The sequence below is a fragment of the Castanea sativa genome, chromosome 10, assembly GCF_040712315.1.
Source record: "Castanea sativa cultivar Marrone di Chiusa Pesio chromosome 10, ASM4071231v1".
In the NCBI taxonomy this organism is placed as follows: domain Eukaryota; kingdom Viridiplantae; phylum Streptophyta; class Magnoliopsida; order Fagales; family Fagaceae; genus Castanea; species Castanea sativa.
In genome coordinates, this window is record NC_134022.1 from 26,795,122 (window position 1) to 26,815,295 (window position 20,174).

The window sequence follows — 20,174 nt, forward strand, 5'->3', positions numbered from 1 at the left end:
TGCGGAGGTACTCCCGGGTTACAGGCTTCATTGGAAGGGTCATCCCACCTTCTACAAAGGCTACCATTGGGATGATAACCTCTCCAGCCTTCCTAGAACTGGCCACGGCTTCCGCCGGACAGTATTCTAAACCTACGTCGCTGGGAATACGATACTTGGCTCTAAAGCCTTCCATCCCAGCGGCGGTATCAACTAGACACTTGAACTTTCCCATCAGAAAGGAACGAAAGGCTAAATTCTAAGAAGGAGAATGATTACAAGGGGAGCCGAGGACAGGGTCCGAGGAGAAAGGGTTAAGAGAAAAAAGGAATAGGAACTTACAGACTTGAAGTTGTGCGAGTTTCCACGGATTTGTGCGGACAAAAGGTGATTGATGATGTTTTGATGGGATTAGCCTCTGGAGAAATAAATGAAGGCGCAAGTTCCCGAAGGGTCACAACGTGTGGGAAGCCGCCTCGAAATTGTATTTGTCCCGCCCAAATTTTCATGGAGTAACAAGGACCGTTGGATGCTCATCTCACCGTTGAACGTGTGGGACAAGTTATAACTTACAGTAATAAATGCGCGCGTTTTTGAAAATAAAACCGCCAAGTGGCACCCTCTGGAACGCGAAACGGTTTTCACACGTGTAGTTATTTACAGAAAGTGTGGGGAAAGTGTTCGTTGGATCAAAACCCTATTTTTCTCCTCGGATGATGAAAAATAGAGTTTTGAGGGGCTATTGTGGGGAGTAAAAGGACCCAAATGGGCATATGGGCCTTCGGACTGTAGCATGAAGGGCCGACCTGCTACAGAATTAAACTCTACGAATCGTCCCATATGCCGAGGTTCCGAAGATACAACCAAGGGTGAATTCCTCCTCGGACCGACCCAAGAGAACTCAAGATTTCATTATGAAGGTCAAGGCACAGCTCTGGAAAGACTAATGGTTAAAGAGGGACACCCTGAACCTTCTAGATGCACCAGTGTTAAAGAAAATATCAAGGGCAAAGGCTGCCACCTCCTCATTAAAGGCTCTGCACCTACCTTCCTAGCCGCATTAATGGAGAAGTGACCCCTGAACAGTAGGGCTGAAACTTCTAGTCACTGTCCAAAAAGTGTGACAAAGGGAAGTATTTAAGGGGGATGGAGGCCAGGGAGGAGGGGGGGGGAGAAACAAAGAAAGAAATTAAGAAATTGTAATCTTTAAGGAAGAAAGAGAAATAATAAAGAAGTAGTCATCGGCTCGAGTTCGAGGAGATCCATTTGCAATTATCATTCGTTATTTACCTGTACTTGTTCATAAAAACCTGTTATCATGCTCCCAGTACTTCTAATCTAGGTTACAAGCCTACGCTCTACAAATTTTATTGTTTAAGGCTCATTGGGCCTGAGCCAGTGATTGTCTTTGGGTCTAGGTGCAACTGTGCACTTACAATGGTGATGCTAAAAATTAAAATTTTTAGCACCTCAAAAACTACTTTATCTATTTTACCACCTCACTTCCAATACACCAAATATCAAATGTTTTATTTTTTTTTTAACACTTCATTTAAAATAATATAAAAAACTCATTAAAATAATAAAGAAGAGAGAATTTGAGTTTTTTAATTGAAGGAGGAGATATAATCTTAAAAAAATAATTGTATTTTAACTTTTCCAATAACACATGATTTTTTAATTTTTTGGTAGTAAAATAATTTTTTTTGCTAAAATACAATCACCATTGTGAATGTTTTTATTGTTTTTGTTAAGTTTTTAAGTTAAATAGTGTTGGTCAAAAATATGTTTGTATCGCATACAAAACATACGCAGCGAAAAATTAACGGATCTACTTCATTCGTAATTGATAACATGTACTATGTAAATTTCAGAATTCATGATCAAGAGAGCGTACTTTAGTGCGGTAAAATTCAAAATAAAGATCAAAAGTACTCGGGAACACTTTTAATCTTCACTCCAATTCCACTTTACGCCCAAGAAGTGTGGTCTCTCAATCAGTTTTCCAATGGAGAATAAAAGAGCGTCTCACACTCACATACACATACACATACACATACACATACACACCATTTCACAATAGTGTCTCATACTTAAAATTCTGTATATTTCTTCCTTTGTATATAACTGATTATTTAATTGGGCTAGCCTTTTGGGTCTTTCCAACTGGGCTTTAGTGTGTGGCTATGAGTGGGACAAAAAAGGATCAATAAGATACTAGCTCCAATGGGCCTTGGACTTTTCTGTAAACTCTTGATAAGTCCAAAGTTACCATTAACTATATTTAATATCACTATAAAAATATAGTTGCATTCTAGGCCTTATTTATAAATTATATCCTAAGACTTTATTATACATGCAACCCTTTCATAAAATATTCGTAGTAATATAAAGTCATGAATGTAAACTGTCACTTCGTAAATTACTACATTTTAATCATTGAGTACCTGGTTTAATAATTTATATTATTCATCATATATTTATGAAATTCAATTTCATAAATATATACTTTAGTAAGTCCTTACTAAAGTGGTTAGGCCTAACATTCTAAATAACCAAACTCATTAAACTTATATCAAGGGAATATTTTGTATCTTCGTTAAGGGACTATTAATTCCATCTTGAGAATATATGTTCCATTAACACTAAATGTGGCTGCTCAACATACTGAAGTTTTGATCGTGACTTTAGATCTCATCCCTGATATATCAAAGCAACCTACATTTCATGATCAGGTCCATTATCTTCTCAGGATTAAGAGTTCATGCAAATGGAAGTCGTGAAATTTATTATTCATTTGACAGTCGTTAGGAGAATAATAAATCTCACAGCTATCCAGTTCAATATGTCTTAACTCTTAAAACATATCAACACATCAACTAAAAATTTCCACTTCTATGATCAAGACAAATCATCTTAGTTAATATGTTATAGTTTTCGCAGATGAAACGTCCAATTTCATCATCGACTACGAACTAAAGTTCTGAGTTTACAAAGAACTTGTGATTTATATCTTCTATGACTTTTCACATAAATCACATACTATGCATCTCATGGACTATATGATAATGTCCAAATATTCATATTACCATTATTTTAGATAATAATAAAACAAATTTATTAATCACAACATTAAGTCATACATAGTATCATACAATAAGATTTAAGGACACACATCCTAACAAATAATTGCTATTTAGATAAAGCTAGCTAGAGTTATGGATGAAAAGGGATAAGGTTTTGGAAGGCCACTACAAAAACGGGATATATATATATATAAAGGACTAGGGGCCTGCACCCTTGGGCCCCCACGGGTCTGTTCTTGGAGAAATTATTTGCTCCTCCCGGGTGGAGAAGTGACGTGATCCTCCTGGTGATGTGGACCAATAAAATGCAGCAATGTATTAAAAAAAAGCTGAGTCAGCAACACACCACTTCAGCCTTTTAAAACATAAAAACGTGCACTTCATAAACATAAAAACGTGAAATACACTTTCAAACACATCAGCAACCCAAACCTTCTCACCCAATTTCTGAAACCCAAAATCAAAATTTCTCTCAAACACATTTGCCTCTTTCTTTCTCCCTCCCTCTAGCTCTATTTCCCCAATATCTCTCTAGAGAAGCAATTCCCCCTCTCTTTCTATATGAAATTGAAATTCAAAGAAGTGTTAAGTCGTGGCTACTACAACAGCGACGGCAACAGCAACAATATAAAGATAAAGGAGGCTGATGAGAATAATGAACGTGGAAGCGTTGAAGAGAAAGCTCGGTATGGAAGGCAAAGAGGTTACTGGATACTCTGAGCTCATTCAAGCGTACGAGCGCATGGGCGTCACTAGATCGAACGAAGAGGTCGTCACTTTTGCTCAGGTTCTCAACGAAGTTGGCGTCATTCTTCTCTTTCGCGACAAGGTTGAAATCTCTCTCAACTAGCATCTTTGCCGAGAAGCAAAGATAGGACCCAAAGCCCACAAGCTCCAATCGGTTTTGGTATCGGATTTGGTGGTCATGGGAATTATGAGTTTTGGTTTTAAGACTCATGCCCATTCGATCTGAACAGGGATGTGGTTGATGAGATGAAGGCATACAGATGTTTTAAGTTTTTTTGAATTTGTAATGTGGGGAGGTTAATTTCCTGAGTCCTAGTTTTTAACTCTAGATTGTGATTGTGAGTCTTTTAGTTGTTGGGTTTCATGGTTTTGAATGTTGTTGTTGATGCTGCGAAATTGATGTCCCAAAGTTTTGAAGAAAGATTGTATCAGTGGCTTTAAAGAATTGGTTTTGATGTCATACAAGGCCAAAATACTGAGGCACGTGCTAAGGCAATGGTGTGCATTAAGGTGTGTAGCGTGATGCACAACTGTGTGCATTGAGGTGTGCACTGGGGTGCGTGGGATGCTCCTGTGAGGTGCGTGGGCTGTTCCTGTGAGGTGCGTGGGCTGTTGCTGTGTTGTACCAAGCAGTTGAGCAGTTGGTTGGGATGGTCAGGGGTAGTTAGTTAGTTAGGCTGTTGTGTTTTGGTATGGTTGTTTAAACTTTGGAGTTGTAATATATTAGAAAGTTATTAGTAATACCTTGAAAGTTTTGTTATTATAATATCAAGGTATTACTAATTGGAAGAATGTGTTGGAGTTTTAGAGATGTTTGTATCAGATGTGTGAACTGTCAAGATGTTGAATTAGTGAATGCATTGACAAATGGAAAAAGCTACTTTGCTGAGGCAAGATTAATTTTAATTGATATTAGGCTACTCATGTTAAACTTTGAATCAATTTCTTTCCATGTAGTGTAAAAAAACTAATAATTATGCAGCTAGTGAGTTGTAACTATGCAGCTAGGAATGTTCTTTCTTTTTGTTAGCCATTGTACTGAAATATGTTTCTCAATAAATCAAGTCATTTGTTTTACAATGGTTATATTTTAATTGTCCACACCACAAGTTCACAAAAATTTCTTATAATCAGCTTTTGAATTGAAAATACTTTTCATTGCTATTGGTTATATTCAATTGTATAAATAACAAGTTGAACTATAAAATTTTTTTAGTAGAGGATGAGAAGGCATAACAAAAGAAAATATACAAAAAGGAATGTAATCTAACATTTCCTATAAATAGGCCTATTTTCATTGCCTTCGAAATACAAAAATATCTACTGCAACTTTCACTCCTCTAATCATTAGTTACTTGATTAATCTTCCAACTTGAGAACTTGTCAAAAATCTTCCAAGTTGAATACTCATATGATAACTTCTGAGTCAAATCATTTTTGCCTAGGATTTAGTTGTGTAAAACCATTTGAGAAAGAATTATGCACAAATAGAGATGGACATTTTTCAGTTATTAGTAACAAGGTGATAACTATAAATAAACATAACTAATGAAGAATAAAAAATAGAAACAACAAATATTTTACCTGACTTAAATGATTCAAGAAATCATTACTTTGAAGCATACTCATGAAGTTGAAATTTGGAGAAGCATTGCTCCAATAGGAAAAGGGGTTCTACATTCAAATTAACTCAAGCTTAAATGTTAGATATTTTTTTAAATGAACATTCAATTACACAAATCAATTATTTATTTATTTATATTTACTTTTACCTGATTTGGATGTTCAAAATGACTTGGACTAATGGTTGTTGGCATGGCTAGAGGAAGGAATACCTATCAAATATTTAAGAGATTAATAAGGCATCATTAAAAAAAATAAAAATAAAGAAGAGGATGCAAGGGGCTTAGATCATACTTGATTATTATAACTCTCATCCATGGGTACACTAGATGGGTGCTTTGGCTGGCAAAGACCTGTACATTGTGGAGCATAGGTTGAGTTTTGTGAATTAATGGCAATTGTTCTAAAGGCATCTATGTTTCAGCTATTCATCTCCTCATAGAACACTGGAAAGAGATATCTGTAAAGTAACTATCTATCTTCAATTCATTATTCTCATCAGCAGCCCACCTTGATTCATGTTCCTACTAACGTAGCATTGTCTTGAGTTTTTCTGGTCCAAGTTATAGTGAGAACTTTGATGTCACTGCTACAAGACCTCATCTTGAATAGACTAACTACAAGATAACCCTCCCTAGAAACCAGTGATAACAAGCCTAAGTAACCGACAGATATTTCACCAAACTACCCCCTTATAACTTGTTTTGTTTGGGTAAGTGTTAGAGATGATTTATTCTCTATAAATAGTCCAACTCTAATTTTCTCACGCATAGGCACATTAACCATGTATACCCTTCCAAGCAAGTAACTTTAAAAAAATCTTAAGTTTCTAATAAATTTACTTGACTAACCAAACAGACTGGTTTTTGGCAAACAATCTCCCTAATAAAAATGAAATGGTATCTAGGTTGTGAATATAACTAGTCAATAATTTCACAGCCCTTTCCATAACTTCTCCAATTTCACCAAAATGTGATGAATTGCCAAGTTTCCTGTAAGTTATCATCTTCCTACCATTTTTCCAAATGAAATGGTATCTGTGTTGAAAGTACTAATGAGTTGAAATGGCAGGTGTCCCACAAGTTATTGTCTTCAACAATTTCATCAAAGTGGATTAAAAATAAAAAAACACCCCTACTAAAGTACATTCCTTCCCTTACTCGGTTTCCAACACCCTCCAAATGTGTCAATTGAAGTCTAGGATGTTAGTCTTCAAGTAAAAGTGTAAAAATAATTTATCAAATGATGAGTTCGAGAAAAGATGAAATGCCATTTATTGACCTTCAAACTGGTTTTATTCAAGCCAATCAGTAACAAACACAGAAATACATAAATCTGCTAGACTAACAAAAAAAAAATTTATATTCCTATAGCATTGCACAGTGAAGATTTACATGATAATGTGTATCATATAGTGCATCATTTATAAAGAGTAAGCACATTTTCAAATCAAAATACTTGAAAGTCCTCCATATAAAATTGTTTAGAAAAGAATCAATACCTTTAGGGGCATGGCTAGAGCTTGTTGGAAATCCTCTTGTTGACAATTGTTCTAAAAAATGGAGAGGAAATCATGGGCATTATTCACAACAAACCAATATTTGAACCACACTACTAACATATATTTTTTTCAATATAAAATTTAAATAAAAGAACAAAGATTTACTTGATCTTGTAACATCTTTTAATGGCTTCCTTTTACGCTTCTCCAAGTTGCTTTTGAGTCTTGCATTTGTGACTCCTTTTGGTCGCACACAGGGGGAGTCTAATATTGGCAAACTATTGAGAGAGCAATCTGTCTTCTCAACATCATCAAAGACATTATTAGCAACAATCTGTTTTCTTTTTCATCATCATCTCTAGCCACATTTGACTGCTCCATATCATTTTCAACTAATTCTATCATCTTTTCTTTTGCACATTTCAGTATGTCGAGTTGTTGCTGCACTTTTTGTGAGAATTTCATTAACCGAGTGCATTAATTCGTTACTGCGTGAAGTCACCGACAACTCATCATTTGCACTTGCTGGTTTTACAAGATCACATAGAACACTATCTTTCTTTGCATCATTTGTCCATCTTTTCAAAATATACTGAACAGGCAGCTCTGTGACATTTTTCACAATAAGTATTCGCAAAGCATGTCGACATAGTAGCTCCAATGTTTCAAACATTTTACAACTACATGGCACAGTATTATTCGAGGAGTTAAATTGGACAACACGAACCCTCCGACCACCTCCTTCGATAACTTCATAGGTAAAAGGCACTCCATCAGAATACACATCTTGGTGTGTGACCCCCAAGGTAGAAGCAATTTCTAACTCAATTCTTTTGAAAAATGTACGAGTATAAACAGATAATGCATGTTCCAAAAGTCCACAATTCTGGACTATTTGAGAAGATGTACCTTGTTTGCAACGAAAATCTTCTTCTAACTCTTCCACACGCATATTTTTTGAAGCTTTCTCATACTCGTATACAAATTTTGTTAGCCTCATTATTTTGCATGCCATGTGTTGAAAAACATTATTTACACTCTCACTTCTTGATGAAGCTTTTATTCTAGCAGAGAAAATATTATGACTAAAAACTGAACACCACCTTTCCCGATTTTCATATAAAGTGTTAAGCCACTTATTACCCACCAAATTGTAATCACTAAGTAAGGCATCCCAAGAAGACTCAAACTCTGATTCAGTCTCACAATTATAAAGAATCTTATTGAATCTACTCTTGAATTCAGGAATCCCATAATGCCTTGGTAAATTTTCTGCAACATCTTTTGAGATATGCCATAAGCACAAGCGATGACCTGTATCAGGAAACACAACTCTTATAGCATTCTTCATTGCTTGACATTGGTCAGTAAAAATTATCTTTGGTTTTTGATTTTCCATTCATTCTAAGAATGTTTCAAACAACCAAGTAAAAGAAACAGTTGTTTCATCCAATAAAAATGCATAGCCAAAAAGTACAGTCTTCCAATGATGGTTGACACCTACAAATGGGGCACATATTATATTATACTTGTTAGTTCGATATGCAGTGTCAAAACATATAACATCCCCAAAAGAGTTCTAATCAATCTTTGATCTGCCATCTCTCCAAAAAAAAAATTTGTCATTCGATTTTCTTGATCAACTTGAATTGCATAAAAAAACATAGGATCTTCTGCTTGCTTCTGTTTAAAGTGGTTTACTAAACTTTGAGCATCTCCAGCCTTAACATTGATTAACTTCTACTTGTTCACTACATTATAGCAATCTTGTTTTATAAATCCAACATTTTCAAACCCTCCAACTTCCTCAACTAAATAGGAATATGCGCTTATTGTTCTTATACCTGCTTCCTTGAAAGTTTTTATAACACCTAACTGAGCATCAGTTATTTTTCGATTCGACCTTAGAAATGGCCTTTCTTCTAGCTTTGCAAGCTCATGATTATGAGTAGGATTGAAGTGAATAACCTTCCACTCACCATTTGTCACTGTAAACCGGATACTAGCTTCACAACCGGTCCTAGTTTGTAAGTTTTTGAACTTCTTATCATCCAAATTGTCACTATCTCGTGGGAATCCTTCTTTTGAACACACATAATCTTGTTGTCTTACAACATTTTTTGCATATCTGATTTTTTCTTTCCGAACACTGAACCCAATTCGAATGGCATAGTCATTGTACAATTTATATGCTTCATCCTCACTATGCACCACCATTCCAAGCAAAGTTTCAGTATCTTCAACACCTTCCTCATTGACTGTAATATCTATGATTAAAAACACCACAACATTCAAATGCATCAGCAACAGCAACAATCAAATGCCAACAAAAAACAAAAAAACACAGAGGAACCCAGCAACGTTATAATACTGAACTTAAGGGGTTCTCAATTAAATACTCATTCTAAAATAAAAGACCTGCAATCTAGAGTTAAAAACAAGGGCTCATAGTCAGGAAAACTAAATAGAAAGAAAATAAAAAATTCATTCTTTTAAAACTTTTTTTATCTTGGGCTTTTTATCAAACATGTAGAATGCACTGTATTATAAACTACATAGAGATTGAACAGAGCAAGAAAATAAGACTTTGAAGAGTGAAATGAGATTTGACTGTGTTTGTTTTGACTGAAAAGGATTTCAGGAAATCATTTTACACCAGCCTATGTGTTTGGTAAGCACAGAAAATTGGGTCAAACGGAAATCAATTTTTGCGTTGACTGTAAAATAACCCTCCCCAGCAGGAAATGAATTTCTATTTCTATTTTACCTTCAAATGATTTCCACCCCAGGAAAATAAAAGAGAGAGAGAGAAACAGCAAGAAGAGATCACACCAGAAGCTGAAGCGTCGATCGCACCACCGCCCACAACCTAGATTGCACCGGTCTCGTCGCACCCCAGCACCGACAAGATCGTGCCGCCTGAAGCACCGGCGAGATCGCACCACCGAAATTGCACCCGAGCACTGGCGAGATCGCATCCATAGTCGCCGCTGGAAGCTCATGGGCGCCGCCATCTAGATTGTCACCACCCAAGACTGATCTACCCAAAACCAATCTCATTCTCGACCCAAAGCTCATCGGCGCTGCCGTTCTCGTTCTTGTTCTTGCCATCGTTCTCGTTCTCGTTCTCGACTGCCATCTAGATCCACCCCAAAGCTCATCGGCAGCGCTGTCCTCCATCCACTCTGATCTCTCTCTTTTCCGATCTATCTCTCTTTCCCTCAATCTGTCACTCTTTCTCCCTCTGATCTCACTTTTTCTTCCTCTTGCTCAATGTTTTTATTTTGATTTTTGGTTGTGTTAAGCGTATATTTTGAAATTTTCTATAATAAAATTTGTTTGGATGCTAAGAAAATGACTGATAAAATGTGAAAAATTTGTAGGAAAATAGCATTTTTAAAATGTTTCCAAACACTAAAAAAAAAATTTCGTACTATTTTTCATTGCACAACCAAACACCCGGATTTCATTTTCCTTACGGGAATTCACTTTCTCTGCATTCATTTTACACTCGAAATTCGATTTACATTGAACCAAACGCAGCCTTTGTAACATACCTTGATCAGCCATTGTTAGTTGAGATGGTGAGCATTGGATTCCAGCAACCACTTCAGTCATAGGGAAAAAGAGGGAAACAAGCAAGAAAAAAAAGAAAAGCCCAAGAACAAAGTTAGTTCAAAATCTCATAGAGCTTGTTTATGCAAAGAAAATTTTCTTCAATGATGCAGGGAGGTGGAGAGAAGAGAGCTGGGCGGTGAGCAAATAATTTGGGTTTTTGGTGAAGCGGCAAATAAGCTGAAGTGCACGCACGTTTTTTTGTTAAAAGGGCTGAAGTGCACGTTTTTTTGTTTTTTTTTTTTTTTTGATACACACGTTTTTTTGTTTTAAAAGGCTGAAGTGGTGTGTTGCTGACTCAGATATTTTTTTAATACATGGTTGCATTTTATTGGTCCACATCACCACGAGGACCACGTCACTCGTCCACCCGGGAGGAGCAAATAATTTCTCCCGTTCTTGCCTAAAACCCTGATAACAAGGTTGTCTTTCTTTCTTGAATCCTCTACAGCAACAACGATAGAGATGGAGGCTACGGACATGGATGTTGAAGAACAGCCTCAAAACAATCACAATCCCAATCTCAATTCCAGTTCCAACCCAAATTCTTTCAAGCGGTTCGGTCTTAAAAACTCAATCCAAACCAACTTCGGCGATGACTACGTTTTCCAAATTGTCCCCAGGTACGCTACTTTCCCTTTTGAACCTAAATTTTCTTTGTTTTCTGATCAAATTTAGGAAAAAGGAGCAAAATTTGATTCTGGGTCTTATACAACATTTCAATATGTGAGATATTTTGTCAAAGTTTTTAACTTGGTTAGTGGGGTTTTTGCTATGCTTATAAGTTTGGGAATCAAACAAGTAGTTGTTAAATGGGTTTTGCGTATTCGTTTTTTTAAATTTTATTTTGAGGGGTTAATTTGTTATGTGGGTTTTGGATGGCAGGGAGGATTGGACGGCAATGGCGGTGTCATTATCAACAAATGCAGTGAAGCTTTACTCACCAGTGACTGGTCAGTACTATGGAGAGTGTAGGGGTCACTCTGATACCATAAATCATATCTCTTTCCCCGGTGCATCAACTCCACATGTGTTGCACTCTTGCTCTTCTGATGGAACCATTAGAGCTTGGGATACCAGGACATTCCAGCAGGTAGCTCCTTTAGTCTCTATCTGTTCGCATACACGTTCATAAGTTTTTTTTTTTTTTTACATCATGTTGTGGTGTAAAATATTTTTAGTGGTTTTCTTGTTTAATTCTTTAAAGTATGCTGGTTTCTGATTTTCGTTTATTTAATTTGATTATTAACACTGCAGGTTTCGTGTATAAGTGCTGGCGATTCACAAGAGGTCTTCAGCTTCTCATTTGGAGGATCAACTGATAATCTTCTTGCTGCAGGATGTAAATCTCAGGTTCAATGTCTATGTTAAGAAATAAATCATATCGAGTGTTGTGAAATGTTAGTTTTTCGGTTTAGATTGTTATTTGATAGTTTTGGTGTTCATTATAGTATTTCAAGGGTGATATATCTCTGCACGTTCACATATATAGGTTGTATATGTTCGGTGGTGTTTCAAGAATAAAATGTGTTCAATATTTCTTTTTCATTCCTGTATTAGACAGTCAAATAAGTAGGATAACTATTTACTAGTTCATGCACTTATGATTATCTTTTTTGTGTGATAATCAATTTACTCAGATACTCTTCTGGGATTGGAGGAACAAGAAGCAAGTTGCTTGTTTGGAGGACTCTCATGTGGAAGATGTTACGCAGGTTTGTTCTGATGCCTATGCCTGTGAAATGTCAGTACATTCAGGTCGAATCATGTTCACTAATTTAGGAAAATAGTGGCACAACTTAGTTTTTAAGTTGTCCTTATCAAGTACTTGAAATGTGGTTAGAATGCAAAAACTTTACATATGGTCAGGCTTATCAGTTGATTGGGGTGGGGTCATATATTGAAATCCTAAATGCTTTTGTTATGGATTTATGTGGAAGGCTATGTTACTCTATGTCAGTCAAGCTTGCATTATAATTATATTTTGATACTTCTTAGCTGAGCTGTAGTAGTACTAGTTTTTTCAAACTTTCTTGTAAAGATTCATCAACACTAGTGCATCTGGTTTGTTTATGTGATCTGTTGATATAATAGGGTGGTGATGGGATATTGTTACTTGATTTTAGCTAGCTTTTGGAACTTGTGTATTTTCTGAGTTTTTGATAAATTTGTAATTTGTGATTTTTGATAGGTTCACTTTGTCCCTGGCCATCAAAGCAAACTTCTTTCTGCATCTGTAGATGGGTTGATATGTATATTTAATACTGATGGAGATATAAATGATGACGATAATCTTGAATCAGTAAGTGCATGCCTGTATCAGTATTGTTTTACAGATGAAATGGCCAGTTACATCTATTATGGGAAGTAAGGTTGATCAGAGAAAATTGGGTCCAAATAATTGCTTTTCAGTATCTAAGGTGTGTGTGTGTGTGTGTGTGTATAATTTTTCCCCCCGTGAAACAACAAATAAAAAGGATAATTCTTGTCAACTGCCAGGTGTCTCATGAAAACCTAGTATCGATGCACTTAGTGTCAAAATATGACCTCTAAGTGCTCGAGCTTAAGGTTGACAAATGAATGGTTTGTTACAGGTTTCTATTTTTTTGGAGGTATTGGATAGATGATCCTTTATAAATATGATCAGGTTTATGGGTACAATTATGTAGGTAATTAATGTGGGAACTTCAATCAGTAAAGTGGGGTTTCTTGGAGAGAGGTATCAAAAGCTCTGGTGTTTGACCCATATTGAGACCTTAAGGTATTGTCTTTTCCCATGAACTGCTGTTAAGGACATTATTGTTAAAATATTCCTAATCTCTACTCTATCTTCCTGTGGGAATCATGAGACGAAAATTTAGTATTAATATTTGTTATACCTGAAATTACAATCTATGCTATAAACCAGATTTCTTGTTCCACCTTTCTAATATGTCCCGTGTTAGATATTTAGATTTCTACTTGACAATCATATTTTTTACTCTGATTGGCACAATATATGTTAAATGCTAATGGCTTATTTGGATTTCGTTCAGTGTTTGGGACTGGAGAGATGCAAAAAGTGAAGTAAGCTTCCAAGATGCCCGTTCATTAGCTTCTGATAGTTGGACATTAGATCATGTAAGTTTTTCAAAATCTACTCATTTTTGTCAATTAGTAGAAGCCCTATGTTTCATGTTTACATACATGGTTAAATTTATTATTATTATTATAAATAAATAAATGAGATGCATCCCACCATAGGCAGATAATATAATAGCTAAAAAATCCTCTTATGATTAAGCCTGGAGTTTATCCCATGGTTGTCAAGAACTCCTTGAGGCAGGCCAGAATCTTGTAGAACTTCTTGCCAATAGGCTCTAACTTAAATTGCACTTTCACCTCCCACAATAATGGGTGGAGAATGATGTTGTGGGTTCAAATCACTGGGTGCATGTGTTACTTTAACATTTATTAAAAAAAGAAAAAAGAAAATAAAAATAGGCAAAATCAAGTATCAGTACAAGCATAGTTGAGTTGTAGCAACAACTTTACCTTGGGAAGCATAAGCAATGCCCGATTTAGCTATGTTCCTTGTAATAAATAAAGATACAAGTAAGATGACCAGCAACACCACTCTGATGAGTTGTCAAATATGTAATAAACCATGGTTTTGCAGCATTACTAACTCACAAATTTTGTATATCAACCATGCCTTTTCTTGTAGCCAAGCTAATGGTTCATTAGACAGCATGATCACTGAAAATGTGGTGCTTAACTTTAAGTCAATTGGAAACTTATTTTAGTGCTTTTTTTGGCCAATCACTTGGGGTCGTTTTTCCTAATTGGCAGGAATTATTGCCATAGTTAGGACTCTATCTAGATACAACTATGCAACAATTTTGTCACCCTGAACATTTGAGAATGACATGATATCCATTTAGGCAGAAAGCTATGAATTTTTAACGTTTCTTAATGGGAATATATGGTTCTGGGCACTTAAGGTGCAGTACATTAGGTTCTCCAATTAAATTCAAATATCTGGTTGCATTGATGCCAATAAAGTATAAATATTATTATCATTTCTAAGGACAATTGAATGTAACCAGGTGTTTTGAATTTAATTAAAGAACCTAATGTACTGCACTAAAGTTTAAAGAATGCAAACCAATTCCCTTCCAGATTGTGCTGGCACTGAGCCACTAATTAGTAACCCTTATCTTTTGGCAGGTAGATTATTTTGTCGATTGTCACTACTCAAAAGAAGATGAACGACTATGGGTGATTGGCGGCAGTAACTCTGGCACTATAGGCTACTTTCCAGTAAATTATAATGGAGTGGGAGTCATAGGATGTCCAGAAGCAGTTCTTGCGGGTGGGCATACAGGTATTGTGAGGAGTGTGTTGCCTATGGCAAGTATGCAGCAGGGTGGGCTAGCCCAAAACCAAGGCATTTTTGGATGGACAGGTGCTGAAGATGGCCGCTTATGCTGCTGGTTGTCTGATGACTCTCCTCAGATAAATAGATCATGGATTTCAACCGCATTGATAATGAAGTCACCCAGTACTCGCAAGAAAAATAGGCACAATCCCTATTAGCAAAGCCATTTTTTTATTGGCCTTTTGTATCTTTTTCTTCGTCATTTTTTTTTTTAAATTTTGGGTTTTCAGTACTGCTTGCTGTGAACACTGTACCATTAATATAGTCTCTTTTTTTTTTTTTTTGGGTAGAGTATGTGGGTGTACTGAGCATTGGGAAACATATGGAGTTTGTAACTTTGTATTAAACTGTTGATCGGCTGTGTTTATATAAATCCTATTAAAGTACCCAGGGGCCTCAACGTACTTAACATAATTTCCATAACATACAAATTACACCTTTTAAGTCCGATTTCATTTTCATTTTGGTACTTGAAGTTAAAAATATTTGTAATCTTGTTCTACTGTCCATGCTCGTTAATTATTTATACGAATGGTAAAAGCTAAATAAGCTTGCAATCTTTATAGTTGGGCCAATTGATATACGCCATATCATATTTAACAGTACAGGTCAATAAAAATTTAATTTTTAACACATTTATAAACAGAAAAATCATCTCAAAAAAAGAAAAAGAAAAAAAGAATACGTTGTTATTTTGACTGGAGAATGACGCATAAGCTAGGGATCAATTCTAAACGTTGTTGATTTAGTTTTTACAATATACTTCAATCTGTAAAAACTGAAATTAATCCCCTTGTTTAGCAGGCAAAAGTATACTTTCATTCTCCAATCACGTCACGCTGGATAATCCGTTGTGTCTCTGAGACAAATAGAGAAAGACAGAATACATATATAAGATTCCAGAGCCTGCAAACCAATATCATCAATTTCCATATTCCTGCCTTGATTAGGTAAATAAAATCAATCATGGCCTGATTGAATTTAATCCTAACAAGGAAAACACATGAATTACAACCACCCAGATAGGTCCAAGGGAATATAAAAATCTCACCTGTATTTAATATTATAACTTGAATCATTGAGATTTTCAATAAAAGAAAAAGAAAAAAAAACATACAGTACAAGCTTCTCATTACGTTCTGCGACACTATGCAATAGCTACTCAACATCAACTATTCCAACTGAATAAACCTAACAGGGAAACAGTGGTTAACCACTCAAACAACGCAAATATAAAGTTTGGACACCGATGCCTTTAAAAGTAGCAAAGCTGCCATTAGATGAATGTTTCACACCATAAAATGAATCAGCCACGACCACGCCCTGCACCTGTCACCAAAAGCAAAAACATTAATGACTTCTTATGGTGTATAAATTCACCAGTATTAAGCTGAACATATACCATGAACAAACCCAAAAAAAAAAAAAAAATGATAGCACATGCTGCTTCCAACAATACATAGCAATTTTTAATCAATACTATTGAAAGTTCTAACCAGGGATGGAAATGCTACAGAAAGAGCAAGTGCAATCAATATCTAAGTTCTTTTACTAGGTGACAACAAACACTTGTAATCTACCACGGATTCAGATCCTCTAGAGTTTCTAGGGTACTCTATCAAGTAGATTTCATTAAATCCTAACCACTCTTAAATGATTTAATGGTCTAGATTCTGCCATGTCAGCATTTCATTAACAATCATCCTAATTGTTTTGTTTATAACATTATTTTATTATTTTAAGAATATTATTAATGAAATGCTGACATGACAGAATCTAGACCATTAAATCATTAAAGAGTGGTTAGGATTTAATGAAATCTACTGGTAGAGTACCCTAGGAACTCTAGAGGATCTGAATCCATCTACCACTGTTCTGGCCATACTTAATAGGATAGAATCCATCATATGCAAATTTTCTTTCTATGTAACAGGTATAGAAATCACCAAGCAATATATATTTTTCTTAGAAAAGTTTACCTCTGCTTCCGCCAGCCTTTCCTCCAGATCCACCTCTACCTCGGCCTCCACCCATACCCTTAGCACCTCCATCATCCAAGCCACGCCCAATTCCTTTCGGTTGGCGTCCACCAGGACCATCCTCCCTACCTCGTCCTCGACCACGACCAACACCAGGTGGCTTCCTGTCTGCAAAACGCAATTGACCAAATAAGAACCTATATTAAAAGCAATTTTCACTTTTCTGAATTAACAAAGCTTTATTTTACCCACAATTTTAGAAATTCAGGTGCTTCTTTCAAAACTTTTTTTTTTTTGCTGAATTCTTTGAAAAAAAAATATTGACCTAAAACTACTCTCCTCATCCTTAGAAGTGAGTTTCAAAATAAATAACCTAGTCTTCTTTGATGAAAGAGTTAAGTATACCTGAACGGCTCTTGGTTTCTTCCTGAACCTTATCAATCACCTGAAATACAAAGGAACCAATATAGATTAATGAAATATGCCACTAAAACAATGAAAATAAATAATAATAAAAAAAAGAACAAAAGCAAATGATGATAGAAACTATGGCATTCGGATTTTAAAAAGTCAGCCAACTGACTGTTACATCAGTTAAATTTCAGAACAATGTGCTACATGCAGATCTTGATCTAATCAGAAAAGATTTTTTAAAGCCAAAAGTACCAATGCAACAATAAAAGTGACTATGAAGCCAAATTAGAAAGGCATGCTTGTTTATTTTCAGTAAGTAGAAGAACTTATCAAATGCAACTAGCTTTAAAGAAAAATATGGGGGGAGGGGGGGCTTCAGAACACTACAAAGCAATGATAGAACCTTCCAAAAAGCATAAGGCAAAAACTCTATTCCTTAATTAATGCTACCAGACAACATGAACAACTAACAACACAAATATCATAGACAACAGATCAAATTATGTCTCTTGATGGACTAGAGATGCATAGATATATGAAAAGAGCACAACACAAAAAATACAAAGATGAGTACACTTTAATATGAGCAGATTATTAAGAACACTTCTAACCATACCTCATCAGGAACTCTAAGATACTTGATTGTATTCCCACGGATGTAGCATTCAGGCATTCGCCAAAACCTATCTCCATCCTACATCACAATTCCCAATCACATTCAATCAAAATATTAATAAGTAAGAAAAAATACACTTCAAAGAACAAAAGTGAAGTGAATTAAACAAAATAAAGGGTCAAAAGAAAGGAAAAAATTATTACTTTAGAGGTGCAGATGACTTCCCGGAGATGAATGTTCATCCAAGTATCACAATTGACCAAATGCCCGTTGTAGGTCTCACCATTTTTCAGTTCGACCAACTGTTACAAAGTACAATAACTTCAACTTTCAATATCTAGAAGCCTTATAAAGTATAAATCCTTGTCCATTCACAACGAATAATATTTTCAATATATTGATGAAACTATTACCATTGGGTGCCCTTGGGCACTCTTAAGTAGAGAAAGTGGAAGCTGTAACCCAAAAAAGAAAAAAAAGAAAAGAAAAGTGATTAGCAAAAATTAAAATTAAAAATAAAAAAATAGAGGAAAAATACAAGTAGAATCAAAGTTAACCCACATATCAGTCTAGTTGCTAAGCATTAATTCTAATATGTTGCATTACTTAGTCGAAATCAGTACAAAAATTTAGCTTATTTCAGTTCAGAATTTTCAAATTTTGTCTTAAAACCCACAAAAACAATGGAAAAAAAAAATCGAATCTTTTCTAGTATTTGGGGTTTTCCTTCGTTTTCTCGGCAACCAAACAGGAAGTAAAATTTTTGAGGTTCAGAAAGTAACGTACCATATTTTGGGGCACAGAAACTCAGACAACACAAAAAACCTGCAACAAAGTCTTTAGTCAAAATCTAATGAAAACCCTCCAAGGGGAAAAAAAAAAAAAAACACCAAAAGTAAATGAACAAAATTTAAGAATTTTTATTAGATCGAGCAAGCTATGTTAAAGAAATAGGATTTTAATTTAAAACAACAAAATCTTTATCGGTGCAGAGAGAGAGAGAGAGAGTTGGTAGAGAAAGAAGGAAATCGTAAATAAAACGATATAGGTTTGAATTCAGGATATAAACTAAGAGAAACGGAGATTACCTGTTGTTTAAGATTAAGAAGAGGCTTCGATTTCGACTTTGAAACAAGAAAATCGTGTATCAATGAATTTTGATTGCGAATGTGAATGCGAATGCGAATGCGAGTGATAATAATATATATATATAGTGATCCACCGGGTTTCTGTTTTGCTACCTCTCTCTCTCTGTATCTAACTATAAAACAAAACTACTACTAGGACTAGGATTTTTTTAAAAAAAATAAATAATTACGAGGTTGTTTTTAATTACTGACGTGGTACACTGTTTTTTTTGGTTTGTCCGACTAAATTGAACTATAAATCGTTTTCCTTAATTTTTATTTAATATAATGTGAAGTCATTTAAAATTAAATATCAATCTTTATTTTTTTTAATGAAAAAAAATCAATCTTCTGTTTTTTTTGTTTTTTTCTGGCGTGTTTATACTTTTTTATAATAAAGAAAAAGAAATAACATGAAAATTGAGGTCATATTAATTTTTTTTTAAAGAATCACATTATTGCAGTCAAGTTTCGGAATTAGTATATTGGTTGTTTGTGCAAAGAACATAAGTCAATACCTAATTTTATTAAAGATGAGTTTTTACCACTGCACACTCTTGGTGTGCTAGTTACTCTACAAGTATAAGTACTTGTGAGGTGTAGGGGTAAAATCGAGGTTCAAGTCTTCAAAAAAGAGTTTTACACACATATACACTTAAATTAGGCTAAAATAAAATTCTATCTTATGTAAATATAAAAAGTTTTCTTGATCATAAATTTATTTTCGTTTTAGTTTTGGACATAACTTTTTTTTTTGTTAATGATACCTAATTAATAAATCTACATCATTTATCACAATAAATACTTTTTTTTTTTTTAAATGTAAAGACATCTTTAATGTAGTCTTAGACTAGTGAAAATAATGGCTCATGTAATAACTAACACTAATTGGGTAATTGCTATGAAAATTATTTAAGTAGTTAATGGACGTAGAAATTAGTAACCAGTAGATGTCCATTAATGCTCTTGTTTCCTATTAGTGTCGTGATGTGATTTTTTTTTTTTTCTTCTTCTGTGACAAGAACTGAACAACACTGTTAAACCACAATACTTTTGGCATGATACCT

At 34.9% G+C, this 20,174-nt stretch overlaps 3 protein-coding genes across 3 annotated transcripts; 1 reads left to right on the top strand and 2 right to left on the bottom strand.

Moving 5' to 3' along the window:
* Nucleotides 1-7,324: 7,324 nt before the first annotated feature.
* LOC142612319 (protein FAR1-RELATED SEQUENCE 5-like) lies at nt 7,325-10,047 on the bottom strand. The gene is made up of 3 exons (XM_075784426.1): nt 9,831-10,047; nt 8,781-9,203; nt 7,325-8,250 (listed from the first exon to the last, which is right to left on the bottom strand). Exons 1-3 carry the CDS (start codon nt 10,045-10,047, stop codon nt 7,325-7,327), a joined length of 1,566 nt encoding a protein of 521 aa, XP_075640541.1.
* Nucleotides 10,048-10,969: 922 nt separating this feature from the next.
* LOC142613348 (WD repeat-containing protein GTS1) lies at nt 10,970-15,357 on the top strand. Its single transcript, XM_075785662.1, has 8 exons — nt 10,970-11,174; nt 11,437-11,644; nt 11,809-11,904; nt 12,192-12,266; nt 12,743-12,853; nt 13,221-13,312; nt 13,587-13,671; nt 14,761-15,357. The coding sequence occupies exons 1-8, from the start codon at nt 11,017-11,019 to the stop codon at nt 15,127-15,129; spliced, it is 1,194 nt and encodes a 397-aa protein (XP_075641777.1). The 5' UTR covers nt 10,970-11,016; the 3' UTR covers nt 15,130-15,357.
* A 651-nt stretch (nt 15,358-16,008) lies between these two features.
* Nucleotides 16,009-19,250, bottom strand: LOC142613349 (putative U6 snRNA-associated Sm-like protein LSm4). Its single transcript, XM_075785663.1, has 8 exons — nt 19,069-19,250; nt 18,767-18,805; nt 18,394-18,435; nt 18,184-18,282; nt 17,981-18,058; nt 17,356-17,395; nt 16,951-17,118; nt 16,009-16,300 (listed from the first exon to the last, which is right to left on the bottom strand). Exons 2-8 carry the CDS (start codon nt 18,767-18,769, stop codon nt 16,278-16,280), a joined length of 453 nt encoding a protein of 150 aa, XP_075641778.1. The 5' UTR covers nt 18,770-18,805; nt 19,069-19,250; the 3' UTR covers nt 16,009-16,277.
* Nucleotides 19,251-20,174: the final 924 nt, after the last annotated feature.

Coding starts and splice junctions, on each gene's coding strand:
- LOC142612319 (XM_075784426.1), bottom strand. CDS start 10,047: ATGGCAAGAACAAGAACGAGAACGGCAGCGCCGATGAGCTTTGGGTCG. Junction 9,204..9,830: donor ACGATCTTGTCGGTGCTGGG/GTGCGACGAGAC, acceptor TTTTAATCATAG/ATATTACAGTCAATGAGGAA. Junction 8,251..8,780: donor AAAAACTTTCAAGGAAGCAG/GTATAAGAACAA, acceptor TTCCTGATACAG/GTCATCGCTTGTGCTTATGG.
- LOC142613349 (XM_075785663.1), bottom strand. Junction 18,059..18,183: donor AAGTCATCTGCACCTCTAAA/GTAATAATTTTT, acceptor ATTGTGATGTAG/GATGGAGATAGGTTTTGGCG. Junction 16,301..16,950: donor AAAGGCTGGCGGAAGCAGAG/GTAAACTTTTCT, acceptor TTTTGGTGACAG/GTGCAGGGCGTGGTCGTGGC.
- LOC142613348 (XM_075785662.1), top strand. CDS start 11,017: ATGGAGGCTACGGACATGGATGTTGAAGAACAGCCTCAAAACAATCAC. Junction 11,175..11,436: donor GTTTTCCAAATTGTCCCCAG/GTACGCTACTTT, acceptor TTTGGATGGCAG/GGAGGATTGGACGGCAATGG. Junction 11,645..11,808: donor ATACCAGGACATTCCAGCAG/GTAGCTCCTTTA, acceptor TTAACACTGCAG/GTTTCGTGTATAAGTGCTGG.